Raw genomic sequence first — 23,741 nt, 5'->3', positions numbered from 1 at the left:
AGGTACCTGTTCTATTACCCTACTATTGCAGGGTACATTAAACTAAACAAAAATCTAGACGTTTCAGGGAAATGAGTGATGACTTTTGCATCGCTGAATAAATCGGATGTGATTGTTTTTATAATTTTTATTTTCAATAAACAAGGAAACAAAATTGTTCCTTCAGAACTTTGGAGTACTAAATCCTCCTACTGCCACCCAGCTCATCAGGAGCAGGGGCTGGGGAACAAACACAGAACCTTCTGATTGTTAGAGAACGGCTCTATCTCTTGAGCTGCCCACTAACTAAATATAACAGGGGGAGAACCACCACCTCATATGCAGTATATGTAACTTACTCTGTAGCTAGGGGTGGCGATGATACAGTGGATAAGACACATGCCTTTGGTGAGAGAGGCATGGATTCGATTCCCACCGTGACATCCACCAGTGTGTCCCTAAGCAAGCCTCAACCCCTAGTTGCTCCAGGGGCATGCAACCTCTGACTTATATAGCAATTGAAAGTCACTTTGGATAAAAGTGTCAGCTAAATGAATAATTATCATTAGAAGCTACAGAGAACACTTTCTTTCCATTTTACTTGCCTCAAAACTTGGAAGAACAAACTAAATTAACTACACAGTTTGCTGTCAGAAGACTATATTAACCAGTATATGCCATCTGATTAATACAATGTGTTTTATCCATATTTGTATTCATTTCCTGGGACGAAAGGAGGCCATGTGCTGATCTGGAAAAAGGTAAGCTTGCACCTTGAGGAGCTGTAATGCTGGTCCAACCCAACTTCAAAATGTCCATTATGTGATCATACCGAAACACAAGTGAGTGACATCTAGGGTTGGTGAATACTGTCCACCAATAGCCACAAGGCCATAACAAGCATCCAATAATGAAGTTTGCTGGTGAGGTCTCCAGAGGCTGAAGTATGACAATACACTGTCCACTGGACCTTTGTTTCAAAGAAAACACAGATATACCCTGTAGTTATTTAAGTACTCCAAAATTCTAAAGGAACAATATAGTTTGCCTGTTTGTTGGAAATAAGGCATTGGACATTTTAAAATAAAATCAGATGTGAAATATCCAGATTTTTGCTCAGTTTTATGTGGTATCGGTACCCAATGTAAGCTGTAGGTTGCGTGCTGTAATCTAAAGTGTTACCAAACACATCTGAATTTTAAATTAAAGATTGAAATTGTTTATAGAGCAGTAGTATAAAGTATCAACATCCTGAAAATGTACAGTATATTGACAATGACTTTGTCTGACAAGTAGTTTTTGACAAGTTTTCTTTATCTTGAAGATGTTTCAGTATGTAGACAACTGATAACTTCATATTTATAGACTTAGTTTCTAAAAATACATTCTACAGGTTTCTCTCAGACAATAAATTTAATTCACTATGCTTTATAGGAATGATGTTTTAGTTCAAACACGTTACCAAGCAGAAAGTCACATAGAAACAATAAAATATAAACAATAAAATTCAATAAAAAAGAAGAGAAAAAAAACTAACTAAAAACTAAATATATCTTACACTGAAAATATGTCTTGTTTGTTGACATGCAGTAACATATTCTCCTGCCAAAGAACAATTATTAAAATAACATAAAATAATAATAATAATTATTATTATTATTATTATTGGTGGTATTATTAGTGGTTATCCTCAGTTTGTGGCATAAGTTGATGAGGAGATACATTTTGCTGCTATTATTTTGCATTTGGGCATTTCTCCCAGTAAGCAGGAGAATTTCTGATTCTGATCTGATTCAGGATATGTTTGGGAAAAGTTTTTTCTCGTAAAGTTGTGTATTTAGGGCATGAGGTTAGAAAGTGCAGCTCTGTCTCTACCTGTCCCCTGTCACACTGGGAGCAGAATCTCTCCTCTTGTGGTAGCCAGCTCTGTCTGGCGACCCTTTTCTATGGCCAGGCTGTGTTCACTCAGTCTGTATGTTGTCAACATCATTCTTAGATAAGGACATTTTATTGTGCTCAGGTGTTTTTAGTATAAGGAGGTATTGGCAGAGTACTGCTCTGCACAGTAGTGTGTTAGTAGCGTTTTTGGTGGGTTACAGAACCCTAGACACAGCTACACACTGAAGACCTCTTTCACTTTATGAGGAGGAGGAAGTGGTGTTGTTGTCCATGGGATAACAGCCCATTACTAAAGTTAACTGTTTTTTCAGCATCTGGATTAATAAATGCGTGTGTGGTGAAATGCAAACAGTATTTGTTGTTGGTAGTTAAGTCTTAATTTGAAAAAGTGGCCGGAAGACAGTGCTTTGAATCTCGTTAATGCTCCCTTGACGCAGCGATGCCTGCCATCACTGTACCTGGATGAGACAGTCCTGCATCCAGCTGTGTTCTCGTGCACCGTACCGGAGCGTGCCAGCCGCGAGGAAGGACAACATTCACCGGCGGCTGGAGACGTCTTTTCTCCTCGTTAACCGTGAAGGCTGGCAGAAAAGATACAGGTGTCCCACGAGACCCGGTTACTGCCTGTCGACGAGAAAGGGAAGGGGGGGGGGGGCGCTCGCCGCATCTGTTGCCTGGGTGAATTCACACGTTAGCATACAGCTAGCTAAATAACGTTATGTTCGTCGGTTCCTTAGCGCAATAAGGAGGTTTACACCGCAATTCACGAATGTCATCTCTCGTTTCTGGTGGACAACGACCGACATGAATCCTCAGTAAATACTGGGCTCGGTTACGGGGCGATACATTACGTCCGGGGAAGAAAACGTTACCTTAAAGGTGTCTGAGAGGGTTTCATGTAAGGCTAGGGAGCTAACGGGAGCTAGCAGGCTAGCTTCATGGAAATACAGGTGTAGGCTATGCGGTTGCTGCAGAGAGTAACGTTAGCTTGTAGCTACACGCCCTGCTAGCTAACATGGACTATTTGTTTCCCATGAAGTCTGACGGTGTCTCAGATAGGTAAATACAATGATAATACTGCATTCGATAGTCAGCTAGAAGGCCGACGCGACAATGGAGTCTTTCCTGCAGATAGCTCCCCATTCCCTGGCTATAGTGCTGTCCAGGGTCGGCGCTGGGGAGGCGGTGGGGGCGGTCGGGGTGTCAGAGAGCGAGGAGCTGCCGAGACACCACACCGGCTATGAGATTTTTGCCGATTTCAAAGCAGAAAATACCCAGCAACACGTGTGGAACCAGCGGATTACTGAGGCTGTGTCCGAGACCTTCTTTTTGGGATGGATAGACGAGCATGTGCTGCTAATACAGGGCAAGGAGGACCATCTGGAGGTGCTGAGGGAGGGATGGATGCGGAGGTCCCTTAATCCGCCACGGGGATTCACCATCAAATACCTGGGTAAGGCCTCTACACCCACCCCTGTCTGCTCACGTGTAGGCCGACAAATTTTCGTGTGTGTGTTTCCATTCACGAAAAACGGTACGACTACCTTCATTCCCCGCCGAGACATTGATGTTGCCCATCATCATCACCATCACCATAGCCTGTTGAACAATTTCTCTGTTTCATCCAGGCACAGCTGTAAGGTCAGAAACTCCATTGGCATGTGCCACTTTGAGGCAGTTACATCATTGCAAAAAATTTATAGTTGCCTTAAAGTCAGTGTGGTGGATGGAAAAATGCAATTGCTGCATTTTGCAGAATTTCTACTAGATAACAGCCTATGGTTTGGTTTGCACATGTTCAGAAATAGACTCCTTGTAGTCATTAAATTAACTAATGAAGTCCAAATTAATTTTCTCTTGCACTTGTAAATCCCCCAGATTAAGTCATGTGACTATGTCAGTAACTATTTTGGCAGCATTATACACACACACATTTATATTTATAAATTTATATATATATATGTATATTAAAAATTTCATAAAAAAAGTAAATCAGTAAAACAGTAAGCGTGTGTGTGTGTGTGTGTGTGTTAAATTAAATTTAAAATTAAAATTAACTAAGTAAATGACACCAACACGTGTTATTATAATAATACAGTATATTAACAAATTAAAATAAAATGAATAGATAAAACCGTATAGGTGTGTGTATTAATAGGCAAAAAAACTGAAAGCAATTAAATAGTTCATTAAAAAAAAGACTAAAAAAATCAGTATCAAATGTGAGATTTAAAAATACAACACAAAACACAACAATTACTAAAATATCAAACAACCAAATTAATAATAATTTGAAAATTATTATTAGTCTAAATTTCCACTGGTTGTCCTCACTTCATGGCATGATGAGATATATTTTGACATTTGGGCATTTCTCCCAGTAAATAGGGGAGTTTCTGTGTGTCTGATATAAATTTGAATTTGGGAAATGTTTGCAAAGTGTTTTAGTCTTAGTGTTTTATATTTGGGGCATGAGGTTAGAAAGTGTAGCTCTGTCACTACCTGTCCCCTGTCACACTGGGAGCAGAGTCTCTCCTCTTGTGGTAGCCAGCTTTGTCTGTGGCGACCCTTTTCTATGGCCAGGCTGTGTTCACTCAGTCTGTATGTTGTCAACATTTTTCTTAGTTTGGGACATTTTATTGTACTCAGGTAATTTGCTAGTGTGAATTCTCTTTTTAGGGTCAGATAACATTGGAATTTACTTTGTGTTTTGGTCGGTTCTTTCCAGTATTCAATATATTTTTCTTTCTGCTTGCTGATAATTTGGTTTGGTCTGCTTGAGCTGGTGTTGTTGTCCTGAGGCTGTTGGGGACTTGTTACTGCAGAGAGCCTCAGGACCAGCTGGGTGAGGGGACTCTTCTCTGGTTTCAGCTCCTGGTATGTTAGGGCTTTGTGATGATATGTCTGGGGTGAACTGATTTTAAGTGATTGTAAAATTTAATTGATCTTTTCTGTTTTCTTAGTAAGAGGGGGTATTGGCCGAGTTCTGCTCTGCACAGACTATTTGGTGTTTATCTCGGCCATATAGAATAATTGGTTCTAGTACAAATTGCCAGATTTCAATTGGAATACAGATTTTAATGTTTCTTTTTATTGCATAGAAAGCTCTCCTTGCTTTGTCCCTCAGATCTTTCACAGCCATGTTGAAGTTCCCTGTGTATGTAATGTTGAGGCCAAGGTAAGTGTAGTTTTTTGCATGTTGTAATTTAGTGGTGTCCAAATAGAAATTGTGTGTAACCTGATTTCTGTATTGTTTCTGAAAGATCATTATCTTAATCTTTGCTGTGTTTACTGTCAGGGCCCAGGTCTGACAAAATCTCTGCAGGAGATTAAGGTGCTGCTGCAAACCTTCTTTAGTAGGTGAAAGCAACACTTAGTCATCTGCATACAGCAGACCTCTGATCTCTGTGCTGTTCAGGATGAGGCCAGGTGCCGTGGAACGCTCTAATTGGTTCGCTAATTCATTGATATAAGAGAACTGAGATTGCATCCCTGCCTCTCTATACACAGCAATAAATAAATGAATAAAGCTGGTTTCATGGCCAGTGGTAGGATACACTTATGTAGAAATTCACAGCCAAAGCATTTGTTAGGTCAGTTGGAAAAACTATATTAATATCAACTTGCAGATTCAAAATTGTATCAGATCTATCTATTTATCTCAACATTGTTTTTACATGGCAGTAGCAGACATGCAGTGTTGATTTAATATGTAGCCTATCTGGCACGACTGGTGTAGCCCATTTAATTTGGTGTAGTCTAATTTCCACTGTTTTATGATATTAATAATAACAACAGACCCTGTTTGTCAGATGCCTGATCATAAAAATACTGGACTTCAAATTCAGAAGGATTGTTGTGATACAGATTAATGTAATCACTGTATGTCAAATCTTGCCCTGAACTGGAGGATCAGCATTTTTACTGAAGTACTTGCCTTAAAACCTCAGAACAAATGGTTCTGACAGGGATTTATTTCATCACTGAATAGCATGCAGTAAGAAAATCATGTAATGTTGGTTTAAGTCATTTCATTAAATAAACAGAAAATATAAAACAGCCAAACGTTAGATGATGCATGGTGTAATTTTACGTTACCATGACAGCAGCGGTGCAGAAATTACTTTTAACATGGAGGTGATGAAGAAACATTTAGAAAAATTTTAAGTGTCTGCTGCTAACAGAAACACGCTCCTCATGTTGATCATCCTGATATATCATGCTTGTCTGAGGAAACAGGATTTCAATTTCAATTCAGTTTTATTTATATAGCGCCAAATCACAACAACAGTTATCTCACAGCGCTTTTCATAAAAGAGCAGGTCTAGACCGTACTCTGTGATGCTATTTACAGAAGCCCAACAGTTCCCACCAAGAGCAAGCACTAGGCGACAGAGGCAAGGAAAAACTTCCTTTTAAGAGGCAGAAACCTCGAGCAGAACCATGGCTCAGGGTGGGCGGCCATCTGCCTCGACCGGTTGGGGTGAAGGAGAGAGAGAGAGAGAGAGAGAGGAACAGAGAGAAACAGAGAGTGATGGAAGGAGAGAGAGAGGGGAGGGAGGCAGCCTACACAATATACACACACAGAGGTACAGACAGTAAAGGTGATGTTGCTATAGACTAAATGAAAAATGGTACAGATATTTATAGTAGTGTTAATGGTAAGAGTCGTAATGTTAATGATTATAATAACAATAATAACAATAGGACTAGTAACAATAGTCGTTGCAGCAGAGGGTGTCGAGCAGGAACACGGGGGCAGCAGGTGACCCGCAGCCACAGATCCAGACTCCACAGTTCCAGAGCCAGAAAACCTGCAGGAAGTGATAGGAGGAGAGAGGAGAGGGACGAGAAAGCACAAGACTACCAGAAAGGGGAGAAGTTGTGTTAGTAACATGCAATAATGGGATGAGGTTGCATACAGAGGGAGAGAAAGTAGAGGAGAGAGGAGCTCAGTGCATCATAGGAAATCCCCCGGCAGTCTAGGCCTATAGCAGCATAACTAAGGGATGGTTCAGGACTCACCTGAGCCAGCCCTAACTATAAGCTTTATCAAAGAGGAAAGTCTTAAGCCTACTCTTAAATGTGGAGATGGTGTCTGCCTCCTGAACCCAAACTGGAACCTGGTTCCACAGGAGAGGAGCTTGATAGCTGAACGCTCTGGCTCCTAGTCTACTTTTGGAGACTCTAGGAACCACAAGTAACCCTGCATTCTGGGAGCGCAGTGCTCTGGTGGGGTAGTAAGGTACTATGAGCTCTTTAAGATAAGATGGTGCCTGACCATTAAGAGCTTTGTAGGTAAGAAGAATGATTTTTAATTCTATTCTGGATTTTACTGGAAGCCAATGCAAAGAAGCTAAGACAGAAGAAATATGATCTCTTTTCCTGGTTCCTGTCAGAACACTTGCTGCAGCATTCTGGATCAGCTGAAGAGTCTTAACGGACTTTTTCGAGCAGCCTGATAATAAGGAATTGCAGTAATCCAGCCTAGAAGTAACAAATGCATGGACTAGTTTTTCAGCATAATTTTTAGACAGGATGTTCCTGATTTTCGCAATATTACGTAGGTGAAAAAAGGCGGTCCTTGAAATTTGCTTAATGTGAGACTTAAACGACATGTCCTGATCAAAGATAACTCCAAGATTCCTCACAGTGGTGCTGGAGGCCAGGGCGATGCCATCAAGGGAAACTATATCTTTAGATAATGCATCACGGAGGTGCTTAGGCCCCAGAACAATAACTTCAGTTTTATCTGAGTTTAACATTAGAAAATTACAGGTCATCCAGGTTTTAACATCCTGAAGGCACATTTGAAGTTTAGTTAACTGATGAGTTTCATCTGGTTTGATCGATAGATATAACTGAGTATCATCTGCATAACAATGAAAGTTTATGGAATATTTCCTGATAGTATTTCCTAAAGGAAGCATATATAAAGTGAAGAGGATTGGTCCGAGGACAGATCCTTGAGGAACTCCATGACTAACTTTGGCATGCATGGTGGACTCATCGTTAACATGTACAAACTAAAATCGATCTGATAAATAGGACTTAAACCAGCTTAGAGCGGTTCCTTTAATGCCAATGAAATGTTCCAGTCTCTGCAATAGGATCTGATGGTCAATGGTATCAAATGCAGCACTAAGATCTAATAAAACCAGTACAGAGACAAGTCCTTTGTCTGATGCAATAAGGAGGTCGTTAGTAATTTTCACCAGTGCTGTCTCTGTGCTATGATGAGCCCTAAATCCTGACTGAAAATCCTCAAATAAACTATTGCTCTGTAGAAAGTCACACAGCTGTTTAGCAACTGTAATAATACAGTGAAACATACTCTTCTTTGTGGTCTATTTTAGAATAAATGGGACCATAATTTACTAAATGAACATCATTTTGTGTTGAGGAAGACTTGAAACTAGCCACTGAGACCATAAACTCTCAGGAAAGTGTTTACTGAGGTAATTATTCAGCTGAGAAGTAGGGTCATTTTCCCATTATTTGTAATGGAGCCAGACTTCTTTTTGCAACCAGAAGAGTCGCCCCCTGCTGGATTTTCAATAGAATGCAGGTTTCAGGGACTTCCGCATCGGCTTCATATTGTAGAGTGGAATCTTCCCGCTTGGTATCCTAATGACATTATTATAATTCATTTTATTAGCTAGGCAGGCTAGCTGACTGGCTAAGCTAGCTCACTTTCTAGAAACACTGAGGTTATTAGAAATTGGAATGTTCAAAACACTATATATTAAAAAAACTAACAGTAAATGCTATTAGATATCTGACTGTGGAGAGTGTGCGAGGTCTGGCACGAGTCAGTTGGCAGAAAAGAAAAGGAACTGTTTAGCTTCAGTTTAAAAAGGACCTTTTGGCACTTGTAAAGTGAGAGGGGTGGGGACTTTTAATGCGACAAGTATGTATCTTTTTCATTTTATTAAAAAGGTCTTAAGTCTTAAATTTAACTGGAGAACCCTGAGCAGAATGCTGAGTTATAACGAATTGTCAGGGATCTTTGGAAGGGGGGTGGGGTTATGTGAAACAACAGAATTGGGATGTACCTCCACATAATGACATAATGATAGCTGAGGGAGCTGTCTCCTTTCTATAGTGAAACACTGCTTCCTTAGCAGTAATAGTGGAGTGTGTGTGTGGTGGCTGATTAAAGAAAAGAAAGGCGGGAGTGCCATGAATAAAAGTCTGTTTCTCCCCACTACCGAGGCATGAACACACACACACGGCAAAAGGCTAACTATGCCAGCACCATTTATATTACTCTCAAAGTCTACAGACTGAGTGAAATGCGTCCTACCGCACCCACTGGAGGGGAAATCAGTCGCGCTACAATATGCCACCAAGGGCTGAAACACTAACAATATCAATAATGTCAATAGCTAACCAAAAACATAAGATTTCAGTATGTCAAATGATTATTTTAGCACCTCTAAGTGTTCTCAGTGGTCCTACTCCTTAGCCTACTTCACACTACACAATTTTAAGTCCAATTTGCCGGTCGGTGAGCTCTGTGAACATCAGGCTATGATCAGGGGTAAATCAGCGATCGATTGGCGGTCACCAGTCGTCATGTATGAACTACTTAACGACGCATCAAAATAGCTCCCCGCCACATCACTGACACATCGCCACCGCCAGCCAGATATCTAGCATGCCAAAGAAGCAGAGAAGGGCGGGTCAGTGAGAAGCCGGTAAACACGGCTTCTGTTCAGCTGTATACCCCCTTAGCAGCTTAGCAACATAGACTGGAGCAAGAGTGGTGAGTTTTTAATCTGTAATAAAAGTATCTTTCATCCATAAAGTTTTAACTGAGCTCTGTCTCTACATCACAGTAAAAACTTTAGAGGAGAGGTGTGTGCTGCAGCTCACTGTTTTTCCACCAAAGTTTTTGAGGGCGTGTCAGAGTAGCCGTGACGTGAGCTGTGACGTCACAGGGATGAAAGGGAAATGGCTGGACTACAAACGAGCTGTTTTCAGAGCAGTATTATCTGTGGGAGATGGGAACTCCCTTTGGGGTTGGACTTTGCAAACCTATTACATGTATCCAATACCACCTCTTTAAGACTGACTAGACAAAATTGTCAGCCCTGTTAAAATGACAGATGCACTTAGCTAAGCACGCTAGCTAGCTCCACACACGCCTGTTGGCTCCACTGTCTTGTCCAAATATGGTCATGTCCAGTGCCGCTGGTTGCAAAACCATGGCGCCGCCCTATCGGTCAAACTTGAGGCTTCAAAACAGCAGTCCACAAACCAACGAGTGACGTCACAATGGCTACGTCCACTTCTTATACAGGTGCTGGTCATATAATTAGAGTATCATCAAAAAGTTGATTTATTTCAGTAATTCCATTCAAAAAGTGAAACTTGGATATTATATTCATTCATTACACACAGACTGATACATTTCAAATGTTTATTTCATTTAATTGTGATGATTAAAACTGGCAACTACTGAAAATCCCAAATTCAGTACCTCAAATTTAAATATTCTAAAATTAAATCTAAAATATGAATATTACTTAAGACCAATACAAAAAAAGTATTTTTAGAAATGTTGGCCAACTGAAAAGTATGAACATGAAAAGTATGAGCATGTACAGCACTCAATACTTAGTTGGGGCTCCTTTTGCCTGAATTACTGCAGCAATGCGGCGTGGCATGGAGTCGATCAGTCTGTGGCACTGCTCAGGTGTTATGAGAGCCCAGGTTGCTCTGATAGTGGCCTTCAGCTCTTCTGCATTGTTGGGTCTGGCGTATCTCATCTTCCTCTTCACAATACCCCATAGATTTTCTATAGGGTTAAGGTCAGGCGAGTTTGCTGGCCAATTAAGAACAGGGATACTATGGTCCTTAAACCAGGTACTGGTAGCTTTGGCACTGTGTGCAGGTGCCAAGTCCTGTTGGAAAATGAAATCTGCAAGAGTGGCTTGACACAAGGAATGCGACAGCTGAAACCCATGTCTTGCATACGTCTGTGCGTGGTGGTTCTTGAAGCACTGACTCCAGCTGCAGTCCACTCTTTGTGAATCTCCCCCACATTTTTGAATGGGTTTTGTTTCACAATCCTCTCCAGGGTGCGGTTATCCCTATTGCTTGTACACTTTTTTCTACCACATCTTTTCCTTCCCTTTGCCTCTCTATTAATGTGCTTGGACACAGAGCTCTGTGAACAGCCAGCCTCTTTAGCAATGACCTTTTGTGTCTTGCCCTCCTTGTGCAAGGTGTCAATGGTCGTCTTTTGGACAGCTGTCAAGTCAGCAGTCTTCCCCATGATTGTGTAGCCTGCAGAACTAGACTGAGAGACCATTTAAAGGCCTTTGCAGGTGTTTTGAGTTAATTAGCTGATTAGAGTGTGGCACCAGGTGTCTTCAATATTGAACCTTTTTACAATATTCAAATTTTCTGAGATACTGATTTTGGGGTTTTCATTAGTTGTCAGTTATCCATCCATCCATCCATCCATCCATCCATTGTCAACCGCTTATCCTGCGTACAGGATCGTGGGGGGCTGGAGCCTATCCCAGCTGACATTTGGCGCCAGTCCATCGCAGGGCCACACATAGACAAACAACCACTCACACTCACATAAGGACAATTTTAGAGACACCAATTAACCTTGCCTGAATGTCTTTGGATGGTGGGAGGAAACCCGGAGAGAACCCACGCGGACACGGGGAGAACATGCAAACTCCACACAGAAAGGCCGGGGCAACCCACGACCTTCTTGCTGTGAAGCGACAGTGAAACGACTGCACCACCACGCAGCCCTAGTTGTCAGTTATAATCATCAAAATTAAAAGGAATGAACACAGTCTGTGTGGAATAAATGTATACATGCATATGATATCCTAATTATATGACCAGCACCTGTATACAGTCTATGTGTAGCACAGACGATCCCTGCTACCTGCATGTGCTAATCCATTCTTTCATCCATATTCTGTCTTTATAATTGCTATCTTTATAATAACAGCTGTTTCGTGTGGAGTTTAGTGTCTTTTCCCGTTTCATATTTGACGTGTGTTTTCTTGACAACGTTACGTGGCTGGGAGATGAGCCGTCGGGTGACATGGCCATTGTCAGCTCGTGTAGTGTGTGACCCCCTGTCAGCGATCAGTCACATAGTGTGAACGACTTCCAGACTCCAGTCACAAGACGGCAAGTCTGAACAGCACAGCGATCGGCTGACACTGAAAGTCATATAGTCTTGGAGAAATGATCCCACTGAAAGACCAGAAGTGAAATTCTTTGATATTTACAACTAGACTATTTGATTGAACCACCAGGTAAATCATCATTTGGGCTAGGGCCCTGTGATTTCAATGATGTGGAATACAAGGACAGGGGCTCAGCACTTCCTCTACATGCACGCGATTGCACACACACACACACACACTAGCCGCTTTCACACAGAGATCCCGCAATAAACACAAAAAGAATGTCCGCCAATATGCTGCATTTGTTATTAATGGTGAACAAAATATTGTGAGATAAACCCGCAACCGTGGGTTACCTCCACTGAGTCCGCCTACGCCGCAGCTGCCTGAAAATAAAATACCCTGTGCAGACTCCACTGCTCTTATTCTGAAATGCTCCCTGCTGATATGCGGCCTGAAGTTGACGAGCGAAACAGGGTCAGAGAGAGCATTGAAGAAGGTAGTAGAAGCACAAATATGACAAATTAACAAGTCAATACTGAGACACTTTAAGTGGACGTTGAGTTGGACCTTGACCGCGACTTGTAACACAACAGCGTTGAAATTTTACTCCTGTTCCGGCATGCCAGCTGTGGCTTTTCACACAGACATCGTTCCACCTCTATTACTTCCAACATTCCCGGATCAGACGCGGATCAAATCTGACCGCCCCTTCCGGCTCGGTAAGGCAGTTGCAAGTTACCATTGGGCTTGAAGGGCTGCAGCCTGTGCCGGGAAAGAGGCAAAGCGGCGGGTGTGGGAGAAGTTTGGAGAAGCCATGGAAATGGACTTTCAGCTGGCAACAAGGTGCTTCTGGAAAATTGCTGCTACCTCAGGTGCGGAAAACGGGGAACCATCCAAGCTGTGTACTGTAAGGATGGGACGCTCTTGACCTGTACTGAGGAGGTAATCGATAAAAAAAAGAACTCCTGAATCTTACTAAAACACCGTCTATGGTACAGGCAGAGCTGGAGACTGAAGGGGGCTCATCGTCAATTTCCCCGGTGGAAGTCACTGAGGTGGTAAAAGTCCACAGTGGCAAAGCCCCGGGGATTGTTGAGATCCATCCGGAAATGCTGAAAGCTTTGGATTTGGATGAAATGTCTTTGATAACGCGCCTCTTCAACATTGGAAGTTGGGACAGTGCCCGAGGAATGGCAAACCGGGGTGGTGGTTCCCATGTTCAAAAAGGAGGACCAGAGGGTGTGTGCCAATTACAGGGGTTTCACATTTCCCAGCCTCCCTGGTAAAGTCTACTCCCAGGCGCTGGAGACGAGAGTTCAGTCAATAGTCGAACTTCGGATTGAAGAGGAACAATGCAGATTCCGTCCTGGTCATGGAACATTGGACCAGCTTTTCACTCTCGCGAGGATCCTGGAGGTGGGCTGTGAGGGTGGCCATCTGGTCTACATGTGTTTTATGGATCCGGAGAGGCGTCCCCTGGGGAATATTGTAGAAAATGCTGTGGGAGTATGGGGTGAGGGGATTCCTTTTAAGGGCTGTCCAATCCCTGTACGTCCAAAGCTGTGTATGGATTCTCGACAGTAATCCATCCAATCCAAAAATAAAAAGCCAGAGAATGACACATTTTGCACGGGAGTCAATGGAGCGCAGCCATGAAAGTGTCGGACCTCAGTTAGAGAGAGTCCAATACTGTGCTGTGATTGGCCAGCTGCGTATTTGGGGCGTGGCTTAGCGAGTGGGCAATTGTTTACATGTTAAGTTGTTAAGACTGTAATCTATTATATTAATACAATCTATTAAGAAAAGGTATTATACCACACAGAACAGCATTTCAATATTGGTCTGTTCTAAGTGTAGTTTATAGCCAGCATTTATTAAACAGCGTTATGAGTCAATACACCTCCTTGGCAGCACACATCTATTAATAGAAATAAGAAATGACAAAAAAGTAGGCCTACATTCCATGATCACCATTACCAGTACTGATTTAAGCATAAATGTATCACTTATAGTGAGGGCTGCAACAATTAGTCGACGTAATCGACGACATCGACAAAAAAAATTTGTCGATGTGAAATTTCATCGTCGACGCATCGTTACATAGATGCCGTTTAAGGGAGAGATAGCAGTGTTCATATTATTACATTTCTGGATGTTTATTTCTAACTGCAATGCACTACAGGAAGTGCTGGGGGCAGTATCGCTTCCACTGTCTGCCATGACTTTTGTTTTTACAAGTTTTGTATGCTATTTAATCACTAAATACACTTTTGAGTGGTTTTGAGGTGAGAAATCAATTGTGTAGAATTTGAATATTGGCAGTTTTACAAAGTTGATGGCTATTGAAAATGTGCTCTAACGTTTTCGGGGTTGAGAAGCTCCACAAGTGCCTGCGAGGTTAGCTGTGGCAGCCGGCCGGCCTGTTACGCCCACAGAGCCTGCAGAGACTGAGGAAAGGCTGTGTTTCCTATATGTTCATTTATTTGTGACTGCCCGCCACAATATCAACGCTGACCGCCACATACTGATTTTAATTTTTTTTATTTTACTAGTCCTATTTAAAATCTTATTTGATTGCAGATCAGCGCTGTAGTGCATTCGCGCAGCACATCCTCTCGCTCGTCTCTCTCTGTCTCAAACACCGCAGCACAAATCTGTCCAACGCTGGCAATGTCAGAGACCCAGCTTTAAAAAAGTTAGGCCTATTAGTAATGAGTAAAGGTTTAAAGTACATCAAGGAACATCTGGCTCGTGATGTAGCCTACAGAACATTCTCCACTGAGTTATTGCCTAAATAAATAAACTACAGAAGCAGTACGAAAGGGTGCTGTTGCTTTATTGTTCTAAATAGACATTACATTGTTAGTATACAGTTGTGGTTACAGTAATTGCTTTTAATCTGCTTTTATTTTATATAGTTCCAAAGCAAAACTGTTTGTTAAACAATTAAAAGTTTTAAAGTTTGTATAAATCAGTGAATTATAGTAGGAGCCTACCCTGTCTTGTCTTCTTCCCTGGTTTCCCCCTGGCGTTGATACTGGTGTTCATTCTGAATAGTAAACCTCGTTCACTTAATGGTAATGTTAGCTAGTTAGGCTGTGTGTTGGAGAGCAGTAATTCACTTGAAAGATATTTAATTAGTTAAATGGTTTAATTAGGGTTAGGGGGTGGCAAAAGAAATTGTGACTAGTCGACTAATCGAATAAATAATTAACAGATTAGTCGACTATGAAAATAATCATTAGTTGCAGCCCTACTTATAGTTGGCGTTGTTGATCTTGTGAATGCCTGATTTTTCGAAGCTTGCAAGTTATAATAAATTTAATGTTACCTGTGTGTACGTTGTGTTTGCAGATAGAGATGTTTGCCAGATTGGTAAGTTAGCAAAAAAGCTAAAGCCACATTAAACTGTTAATCCTAAATTACTATTTATGTTCAAAAAATTGTTGCCAGTAGAGTGGTCGACGAAATTGGCTTCTTAATGGATGATGCCGAAATCTATATTTAGAGAGCTGGGCAGTCGATGGCTGATTTAATGACAATTTCAAATGAAAGGAAAGTCATGTTTAATTCTATTAGACTATACCATGCCAAGTACAGTATAACATACATGGTTATCTTAGCCAGTAATGTGTTGTTTAAGATGGAATCTTCCATTCTTTCACCCATATTGTTTGTCTTTAGAATCGCTGTCTCTATAATAACAAACAACAGCTGTTTCAGGTTCGCTCATTTCCCGTTTCACATTTCACATGTGTTTTCTTGACAAAACGTGGTGTGGAGACCAGCGTCGGGTTACACAGCCGCTCTCAGCTCCTGTAGTGTGTGACCCCCTGTCACCGATCAGTCACATGACAGCAAGTTGTGTAGTGTGAACGGCACAGCCATCGGCCGACGCTGGAAGTCGTGTAGTCTGCACAAACCTTTAGAATAACTTGTATAGCACTCGGGTGATGTTTGTGTTTATAAAGCAGCTGTCTGGTTGTTGGTCTGATGTTTGCTGTATGACACACTATGAATTTCTGAAAGGACCAGTAAATATCTATCACCTATAAACGTGCACAGCTGATCCTGTTATGGGGGGGGGGGGGGGGGGGGCGGTGGCGCAAAAGTGCTTCTTAAACGACGCATCGATGAATCGTTGAAATAATCTATAGAACCTTCGAATACTAAAATCATCGTTAGCTGCAGCCCTAGTGCAAAGTTTGGTGAGTTTTTCAGCAGGCAGCCAACAATGTGATTACTTTGCAGAAAAAAGGAAGAAAAAGAAATGGAGAAAAAAATTCCTTCAGTTTCAATAGGGTGATGCAATTTTACTGCATTATTGTCTACACTATACAAATATTTAACAGTAGCCAGTAATGGTTTTAGATTGGAGTCACTCTCATTTAGTATCAGTTTTTGGCTGTCAGCTCCAAGTACATTGGTTCCTACTGACAACAGCTCAAAAAGATAAATTTTTTTCAAAGGCTAAGTCTATTCTCAAGCCAATCACTGGTTTTTAACAAATGTTTGCTCAGATAGTGCATTTGTTGGGGACTGTCTTAAGTGGTGGATCAATCCACGTGTGGTGCTTCAGTGAATATTTGGGGCAGCAGGATGGTGTATGTGGGACTGAGTCAGAATTAACTACAGTGTGTGTGTTCATAGTGATGAAGGAACACTGTACCTCACTAATGCATTTTTAATAGTTTTTGGAATAAGATAAATCAGGCTTTAGCTTTCCATGTGGGATTTGTTGACAGTAAGAAGAATATAGAATATTGCCCGACTTATCTTACTTACTGCATTCTTCTTCCTACATGTTGTCGTCCCTGCCCTGCTCTCCCAGCAGTATTAATAAGAGCCTAATGTCTGTTTGGGTGTCTGTGTTTGGCTCAGGGGCAGTCAGACAGCTTTGTGTGCTGCAGTGAACTGTGGAACTACCATTAGTCAGAAGATCAAGTTACAACAGCTATGTGGTTACTACACACCTTTCTGTCTCTCTATGGACACTCAGATGCACACACACGCACACGTGCTTTCACACACAAACACACACACATAATGTACAAACAGATGAATTGAATTTTGAAAGTAATTCAACTGAGCCTTTCATCAGGAAGAAAATTACTTTTACCACTCACAGATCTGTGTGTAGTGTGTGTAGTGTGTGATTGTGTGTGTAACAAGTGTTTGTTGGGGTGCCAGCTGTGTGTGCCTGCAGGCATGGAGTTTCCTGCCCCTCTTCTTTTCTCCCTCTTTTTTTGTTTGTCTGACTCTTTCATTTTGGTATGCTTTTAAATTATTTCATTTAAAGTTCTGTCCCGTCATGTGCTGACAGGACAGAATTATCCAGTGTTACCAATGCAAAAACACAACCAGCTCTGGCTTTTTTTAAAGGCTCGTGCAGACTACACGACTTTCAGCATCGGCCGATGGCTGTGCTGTTCACAGTGCACAACTTGCCATCTTGTGATGGAAGTCTTGAAGTCATTGTGGCATTCACACTACTGATAGTAGACAGGGGATCACACATTACACGAGCTGACAGCGGCTATGTCTCCAAACCACGTTTTGTCAAGAAAACACGTGAAATGTGAAACAGGAAGTGATGCAAACCTACATGCGAAACAGCTGTTGTAATTTAATGTTAATTATAAAAATAGTAATTACAAAGACAAAAATATGGGTGAAAGAATAGATTAGCACACGCAGGTAGCAGGGATTGTCTGAGCTACAGAGAGAGCTGGAGGTAGGGCTCTGTCTTGTTGCAGCAAAGACGGCGCAACTTTCTGCTCTTAAGTTTATTCCGTGCACAGTCAAGTGCTATACCAGGTTTGTTGTGTCGCCGCTCTTGACAGCAATTATCTTACGTCGCAAATATTGCATTGCGCGCTGTTGCATCAAGCCTGGTGCAATGTAGCCACACTTTTGATTTTCTCTAAGTCTTGAACTAGTGTTTACATCACCACAGCCAATTACAATCAAGTGGCTGAAAGACAAGCCAAGTAATTCTCCGACAACACCGGAGTTCCCCTCTTCTTCCGCAGCCGGCCGGTGCTGCTGGTAAGCAGCGCACTGGCTGTGACTCAGGACAGAGATCGCCACAGACCAGACTGTAATGGCAGCCTTTGCGATTTAGAAAATCTCGATTTATCATATTTCGATATTATCGCAAATGCAATTCATCGTTCAGCCCTCGTCCCAAAACAATGTTTCCACATCAAAATCTGTACACGTACAATTGAATTTCTATTCAGCAAATTGTGCGAATAACTCAACATAGAACTATTAATCCTCCTTCCAACCATTTCTAAACCGCTGCCAATAAACCTCAGGAACCATCTCATTGACTTTTAGAACAGATGCTTTTGACTGATGCATAACTCAAGCTATCTGTCACAGAAAATGCTGAATATGTCTCTTGCTCCTTCCTGTTACACACTGCAACATGATTGTGTGATCGGCATCAGGCCAGCGCCTAGTATCTGTCACTTTTTCTAACATGGAAAAATGTTTCAAGGACCCTCTTATTGAACCTTGAACCAGAGGAGGGACCAAGTCATCATTTTACAAGTCCGAGTCAAGTCTCAAGTCTTAGCACTCAAGTCCCAAGTCGAGTCCCAAGTCCAGACCGATCATGACTGGCAAGTCCAAGTCAAGTCTTAAGTCAAGATTGACTTGACTTGGACTTGTTGACCAACAAACTTAAACTTTGAGTTTCGAGTCCTAAACAAGTAATAATGCGCTCTTCACCAAATTTAAAAACCATTTCAAAAGTTTTTATAAGTTAAAAATAAAAGAAATGTATTGAATGAAGCATTAGCCTGTACAGAAAGAAGGCAGAGGTACAGTTTCACACAACAGATGTTCTGTAATTTCATGATTTAAATTAAATGTTCATGGGCTGCTAATTATTTTGGTCAATATTGAGATCACAATTATTTAACAGGATTACTCATTGCCTTAGGAAACATTAAACTAATGAACTTAATGAACACTAATAAAATGGAATACTTTCTTTTTAAAAACTATTATATGCATTACACCAAAATCTCATATAGCCCATGAAATAAGAAACAATAAACCAACATTATTAACTTTACAGTACAAGAGGTAGCAGCACAGTTTCAGCTTTGGGTGACTATGGTTCACTGAGGTGGCTGTGTGTGTGTGTGTGTGTGTGTGTGTGTGTGTGTGTGTGTACACGGAGGGGAGCAGAGCAGGTGACTTGAGTTGACGAAGTTACGTTATAGAACGCTGAAATAAAACAATGGTGTTTTGTCAGGAGATGCAGTGACAGAAACCAGCGGTGAAAAAAACTATAAATCCTGTCCTATGACGTTAGAAGATGCAGACACAGTGGATATTTTACACGAACTGATCTGGTAAAGCAACACTGAACACACCTCTTAGAGAGGGACAAGAGCCTTAGCTGTGAAGGAAAGGGGTGCGCTGGCTTTATAAAACAAAATGAGTGTCGCTGTGAAACAGCACCCAGCGCTATTATCGTTTTATCTTAATTAACTTGTTTTTATAATTGGTGGAAGCAGCTTCACACAACAGCTGCGTCAGTCTCCTCTCTATACTGTTTCGACCTGACCTTTCTTTTCTCCGTGAGATGGAGGAATTTAGAAAGTTGCGTGGCGCTGCGTCAGGCCCCCAGCTGTGCATGATTTATGCGTAAAATCCCTCCAGCCAGAGGGTCTGATCACGAACCGTTCACAGCGCGCTGGTAGTAGGCCTACTACACAACCCATTGTAGGTACCGGAGAGGGAGTGGGTCGCTGGGGCGTACAGGGCCAGAGACTAGAGATAGCAGTGTGGCCTGCCGCGCTTCAGACCGTCGGTGATTGTCTGACTGGAGTCCACACCTCTGCCTTAAACATGATGCAGATTACCCACTAGATTGCAATAAATCTCCAGCTCGCCACTGACCATTGAGCGTCGCAACCCATGTAGGCTATGGCTTAGACTCAATGCAGAAGAATAAATCAAGCTTAAGGTTGTTGGTTTGGGAAGAACCTCCACTCTGTAACACTACTGTGCAGTCAGAGGACAGTGGCTTCTTTTTATCTGATTATGTCACGTCAATTTCAGAACCTCCCAGTTTCATTCATATAACGCAATAATGTAAGCTTATAAATAGGGATGGGGATTGAGACCCGGTTCCAAAAGGACCTGGTTCCAAATTTCTCAAAAGCCGAAAATCAATAAGGTTCGAGCTTATCGATGCAGCGGCAGCAGAGCGAGAGGCCGCGCCGTCGCGGTGGAAGTGAGGGTTAAGTTAGCTCCAAACTACTGTAACATTAGTTGACATTAGCTACGCTCGTTACTGTAAGTACATGCAATAAAACCTTTGCAAGTAAAAAGACAATAGTTTATCAATACACCTGTCTGTAAGGTAATGTTAAACATGTAGAAATGGTTAATTTAATCCTCTCTGTCCTCAGTATCTCATCCTGTATGTTTTATACAAGCACAGCTAACACTAGCTTGGCATCAGCCAAATGTTAAAAACAAGCTAAATAGAAAGCTCTGTCTGGAGCACAGGCTGGTCTGTAGTCTTAAAAACTCAGCTGCTGGCTGAGACACACCGGCCGCTCCTCCTTCTACCTGGTAACGTTACCTGCAGCCAGGAGAGAGGAGGAGGGACATGTTATTCTTTCTAAACGTCACTCACTAATGTTACTTGTGATGTCAGATAAAGTTATTGAGTTACTTTGCTGTTGTAAACATTAATGTTGCTGCTCTAGAAACAACATTTAGCTGTATTTAAAATATTAAATTAAGGCAGTTAATATGTGCACATATGTTTATTTATCGCAAGTGATATGTCATCTCAATATATAACATTATCGCACATTGAATATTTTCCTACCTCATGCCCGTTGGGTCTGGTCTTACCAAATAACCATCACTAAATAATAGTAAAGTATCGATAGTGGTATCGATAAAGAATCAGATCGTTAAGCAGTCTCAATAAGGGTATCAATATCAATAAAAATTAACGATCCCCATCCCTACTTATAAACAATAAGCTTATAGAAAAAGATTATTGAACAAGGTACCCAATATCGAGGCCAGAAATACTTGATTGAGACATTGTCTGTCCAGCCATCCATCCATCTACTGTTTTTTGTGTAAGAACAATTTTCAAATGTTTGGGAGGAAATAGCACTAAGTTGACAGAGCGTGCTCATGTTCTCACGATTAACCATTTGCTAATGGTGTTGGATATGTGTTACTGATATTACGGCAGGCTCTTAAATGCTTGTGTTGGAGAGTGGACTCTAATCTGTTGCCAGACTGGGTGATGCAAGTGTGTCTATTCTGAAACTTGCCACTGTTGCTTTGGGTGTTTAGAGTGAGGCTAATTTAGGTTGGCTAAGGTTGCTTCTGTTGTTGTGTGTGTTGCAGCATTTGGCCAGTTACCTCAGAACATACTGAGGTGATTGTTATATAAAACTAGATTTAAAGGATGACTTTAGATTTGATTTGGCTAACATAGTGTGCTGAGGCCTAAGGGATCCCTTCACAGCTAGTATGGACAGGAGGGGGATTACAGCCACGAAGAACTCTTTCACTGTACAAATGGACAACAGTGTCAGTCTTCAACCAGACCAATAAAGTATAAAACTATGTGTGAATGCTATTTATTGACATAATGTATATTAAAGCTGGGGTAGCAAGACTTGTAACATGGGCCTTTTCTCTTAACACAAAAGTAACTCACCGGTGCACTGCTGCTAACTGTAGCTAACAGTGTTGGGACAGCATCCTGATTGCCCCTCATTCCCACAGATTTAAAAAAAAACTATTTTTAATCTTCTTGCTTTGTGCCTGCCACGGACTTCTCTTTTCCCCACACTCACTCACACACGCACACACATACACCGCTTCTTCCTGTCTCTCTCCCCATGTGTCTGCTCTGCTGATTTTCTCCATCAGCAGTAGGCTATGTTTGTCTTTTTCTGGATTTTAACACACGCAATTTGTTTTCAAAGCAGCTGGTGTGCTGCTTGGGGGCTCAGATGGTTGAAACCAACGTGGTACAGAATGACATCTACACTTGTGTGTTCACTCTTGCTTTACCATGTCCGCGTGTTATAGCTTAATACTGGATAACATCTCTCTCTATGTTTCTCTGCAAAATGCTTAAATGGGTTGCAAAATACACATGGCTATTAATATACCTGGGCAGTCCCCCGAAGTAAGTAAGTTCATCAAGTTTAGTTGTGACCCATTGTTCTGGAAGAGGCTGTAGAGAGTTCACAGCTGCTGTTGTAAATACTGCTCAAAAAATAAGGGAACACTTAATCATCACAGTATAACATCAGGTCAATTAAACTAGGGATATCAATCTGTGCAGTTAGGAAGAATAAGCGGCTGTATATCAGTGTGACCTGTTTTGGTACAAATAAAAGTGACAACAGGTGCACTGGAGAGGAAACAGCAAGACAACCCCCCAAAAGGAAATGGTTTTTCAGGTGGTGGCCACAGACTATTGCTCTCCTTATCCTTCCTGACTGATTTTTTGCTAGTTCTGCGTTTTGACGACTGATGGCATGAGGCACTACCAGCAGCCATTTCAGATTGCACAGGTAGTCCAGCTACTCCAGGATGGCACATCCATATGTGGTGTCACAAGAAGGTTTACTGTGTCTCCCAGCACAGTCTCAAGAGCACAGAGGAGATACCAGGAGATGGGCCGCTTAACGAGGAGAGCTAGACAGGGGTTTGAAGGGCATGAACCGAGCAGCAGGACCTGTATCTGCGAAGAGGAACAGGATGAGCACTATCAGAGTAGTCTATAAAATAGTGTTGTCAAAAAAACACCATCTTTTCAGATCAGACTGGGTTACCAGGTTTTCCTTTGAAATGGGAATCTTGGCTTTGTGTGTATACCTCCACTAAAGCATGTTTGCCTTGACAGAAACACCATGAGGCCAAGGTAATTGTTGGGGTTTGTCTGCTGATATGCTTTCAAAGCTGGCTGCTGTTTGGTACTTTGTTCCTCGGCTGTTGTCAAAGCTACTGCCCCTTTTAAGTGCCCTCAGATCAGTAGTTCTGTGTTTTTAAAGTTGGCCTTTGAGTGAAAGTTGCATCTTTAATGTCTCCAAACACTGGCTGTAATAAGATGTTTGACTGGGTCTCCATGAACTCACTCAGATGTTTAAATCTAGCTCGTGTTTGTTCTCTGGAATGCCTCATAGGCTATAGTCCGCCATCTTTCTCTGAGCTTGTACGGGAGCTTGGAAATAATACATTTCAAAGTAGATGTAACATCAAGTTCAACCATATAGTCCAAATCTTGCATGGCTTTTCCAATCTTCATTTCATCACCAAAATGTTTTTTAACAGTTGTGTGTGTAAGTGAGAACAGCTAGGGTTCGGGGTTGTAAAGCACCAGTTGTAGTTATCACCGCTCTCCACCTGGAGTGTCGGCCAGAACATTACTTAAGGCTAGGATGTACTTCTGGAGTATTGGGACAGGAAATGAGAGTCGAGATGGAAGGATGGTTCAGCGTTATTGTATTCAGGACATAAATGTGTGTGGTTTTTCTGTCATCAATGCACACCTCTTAGGAGTACAACACATTATGGTAGTAACATGACCCACTAACTAGCTTGCACACAATGTAATGAGCACGATGCGGTCCTCTCACCCATAGTTCTGCAATAGTGACGTCACACATTTACCCGACC

The 23,741-nt window shown here is 41.7% G+C and overlaps 1 protein-coding gene across 1 annotated transcript in view; it reads left to right on the top strand.

The window, feature by feature from the left end:
- Positions 1–2,489: 2,489 nt before the first annotated feature.
- The window catches only part of LOC119888786 (storkhead-box protein 2-like), an 87,865-nt gene continuing 66,613 nt past the window's right edge, over positions 2,490–23,741 (top strand). The window contains exon 1 of the mRNA XM_038699513.1: positions 2,490–3,331. Within this exon, the coding sequence (XP_038555441.1) occupies positions 2,992–3,331 (340 nt within the window). The 5' untranslated portion in view covers positions 2,490–2,991. The remainder of the gene's footprint in view (positions 3,332–23,741) is intronic.

Source organism: Micropterus salmoides, unplaced genomic scaffold, assembly GCF_014851395.1.
Source record: "Micropterus salmoides isolate LMB-PRFRI ecotype aquatic unplaced genomic scaffold, ASM1485139v1 Ms_hic_scaffold_5, whole genome shotgun sequence".
In the NCBI taxonomy this organism is placed as follows: domain Eukaryota; kingdom Metazoa; phylum Chordata; class Actinopteri; order Centrarchiformes; family Centrarchidae; genus Micropterus; species Micropterus salmoides.
Note: the sequence above shows the minus strand (reverse complement) of the source record. Positions and strands in the feature narration are given on the sequence as shown.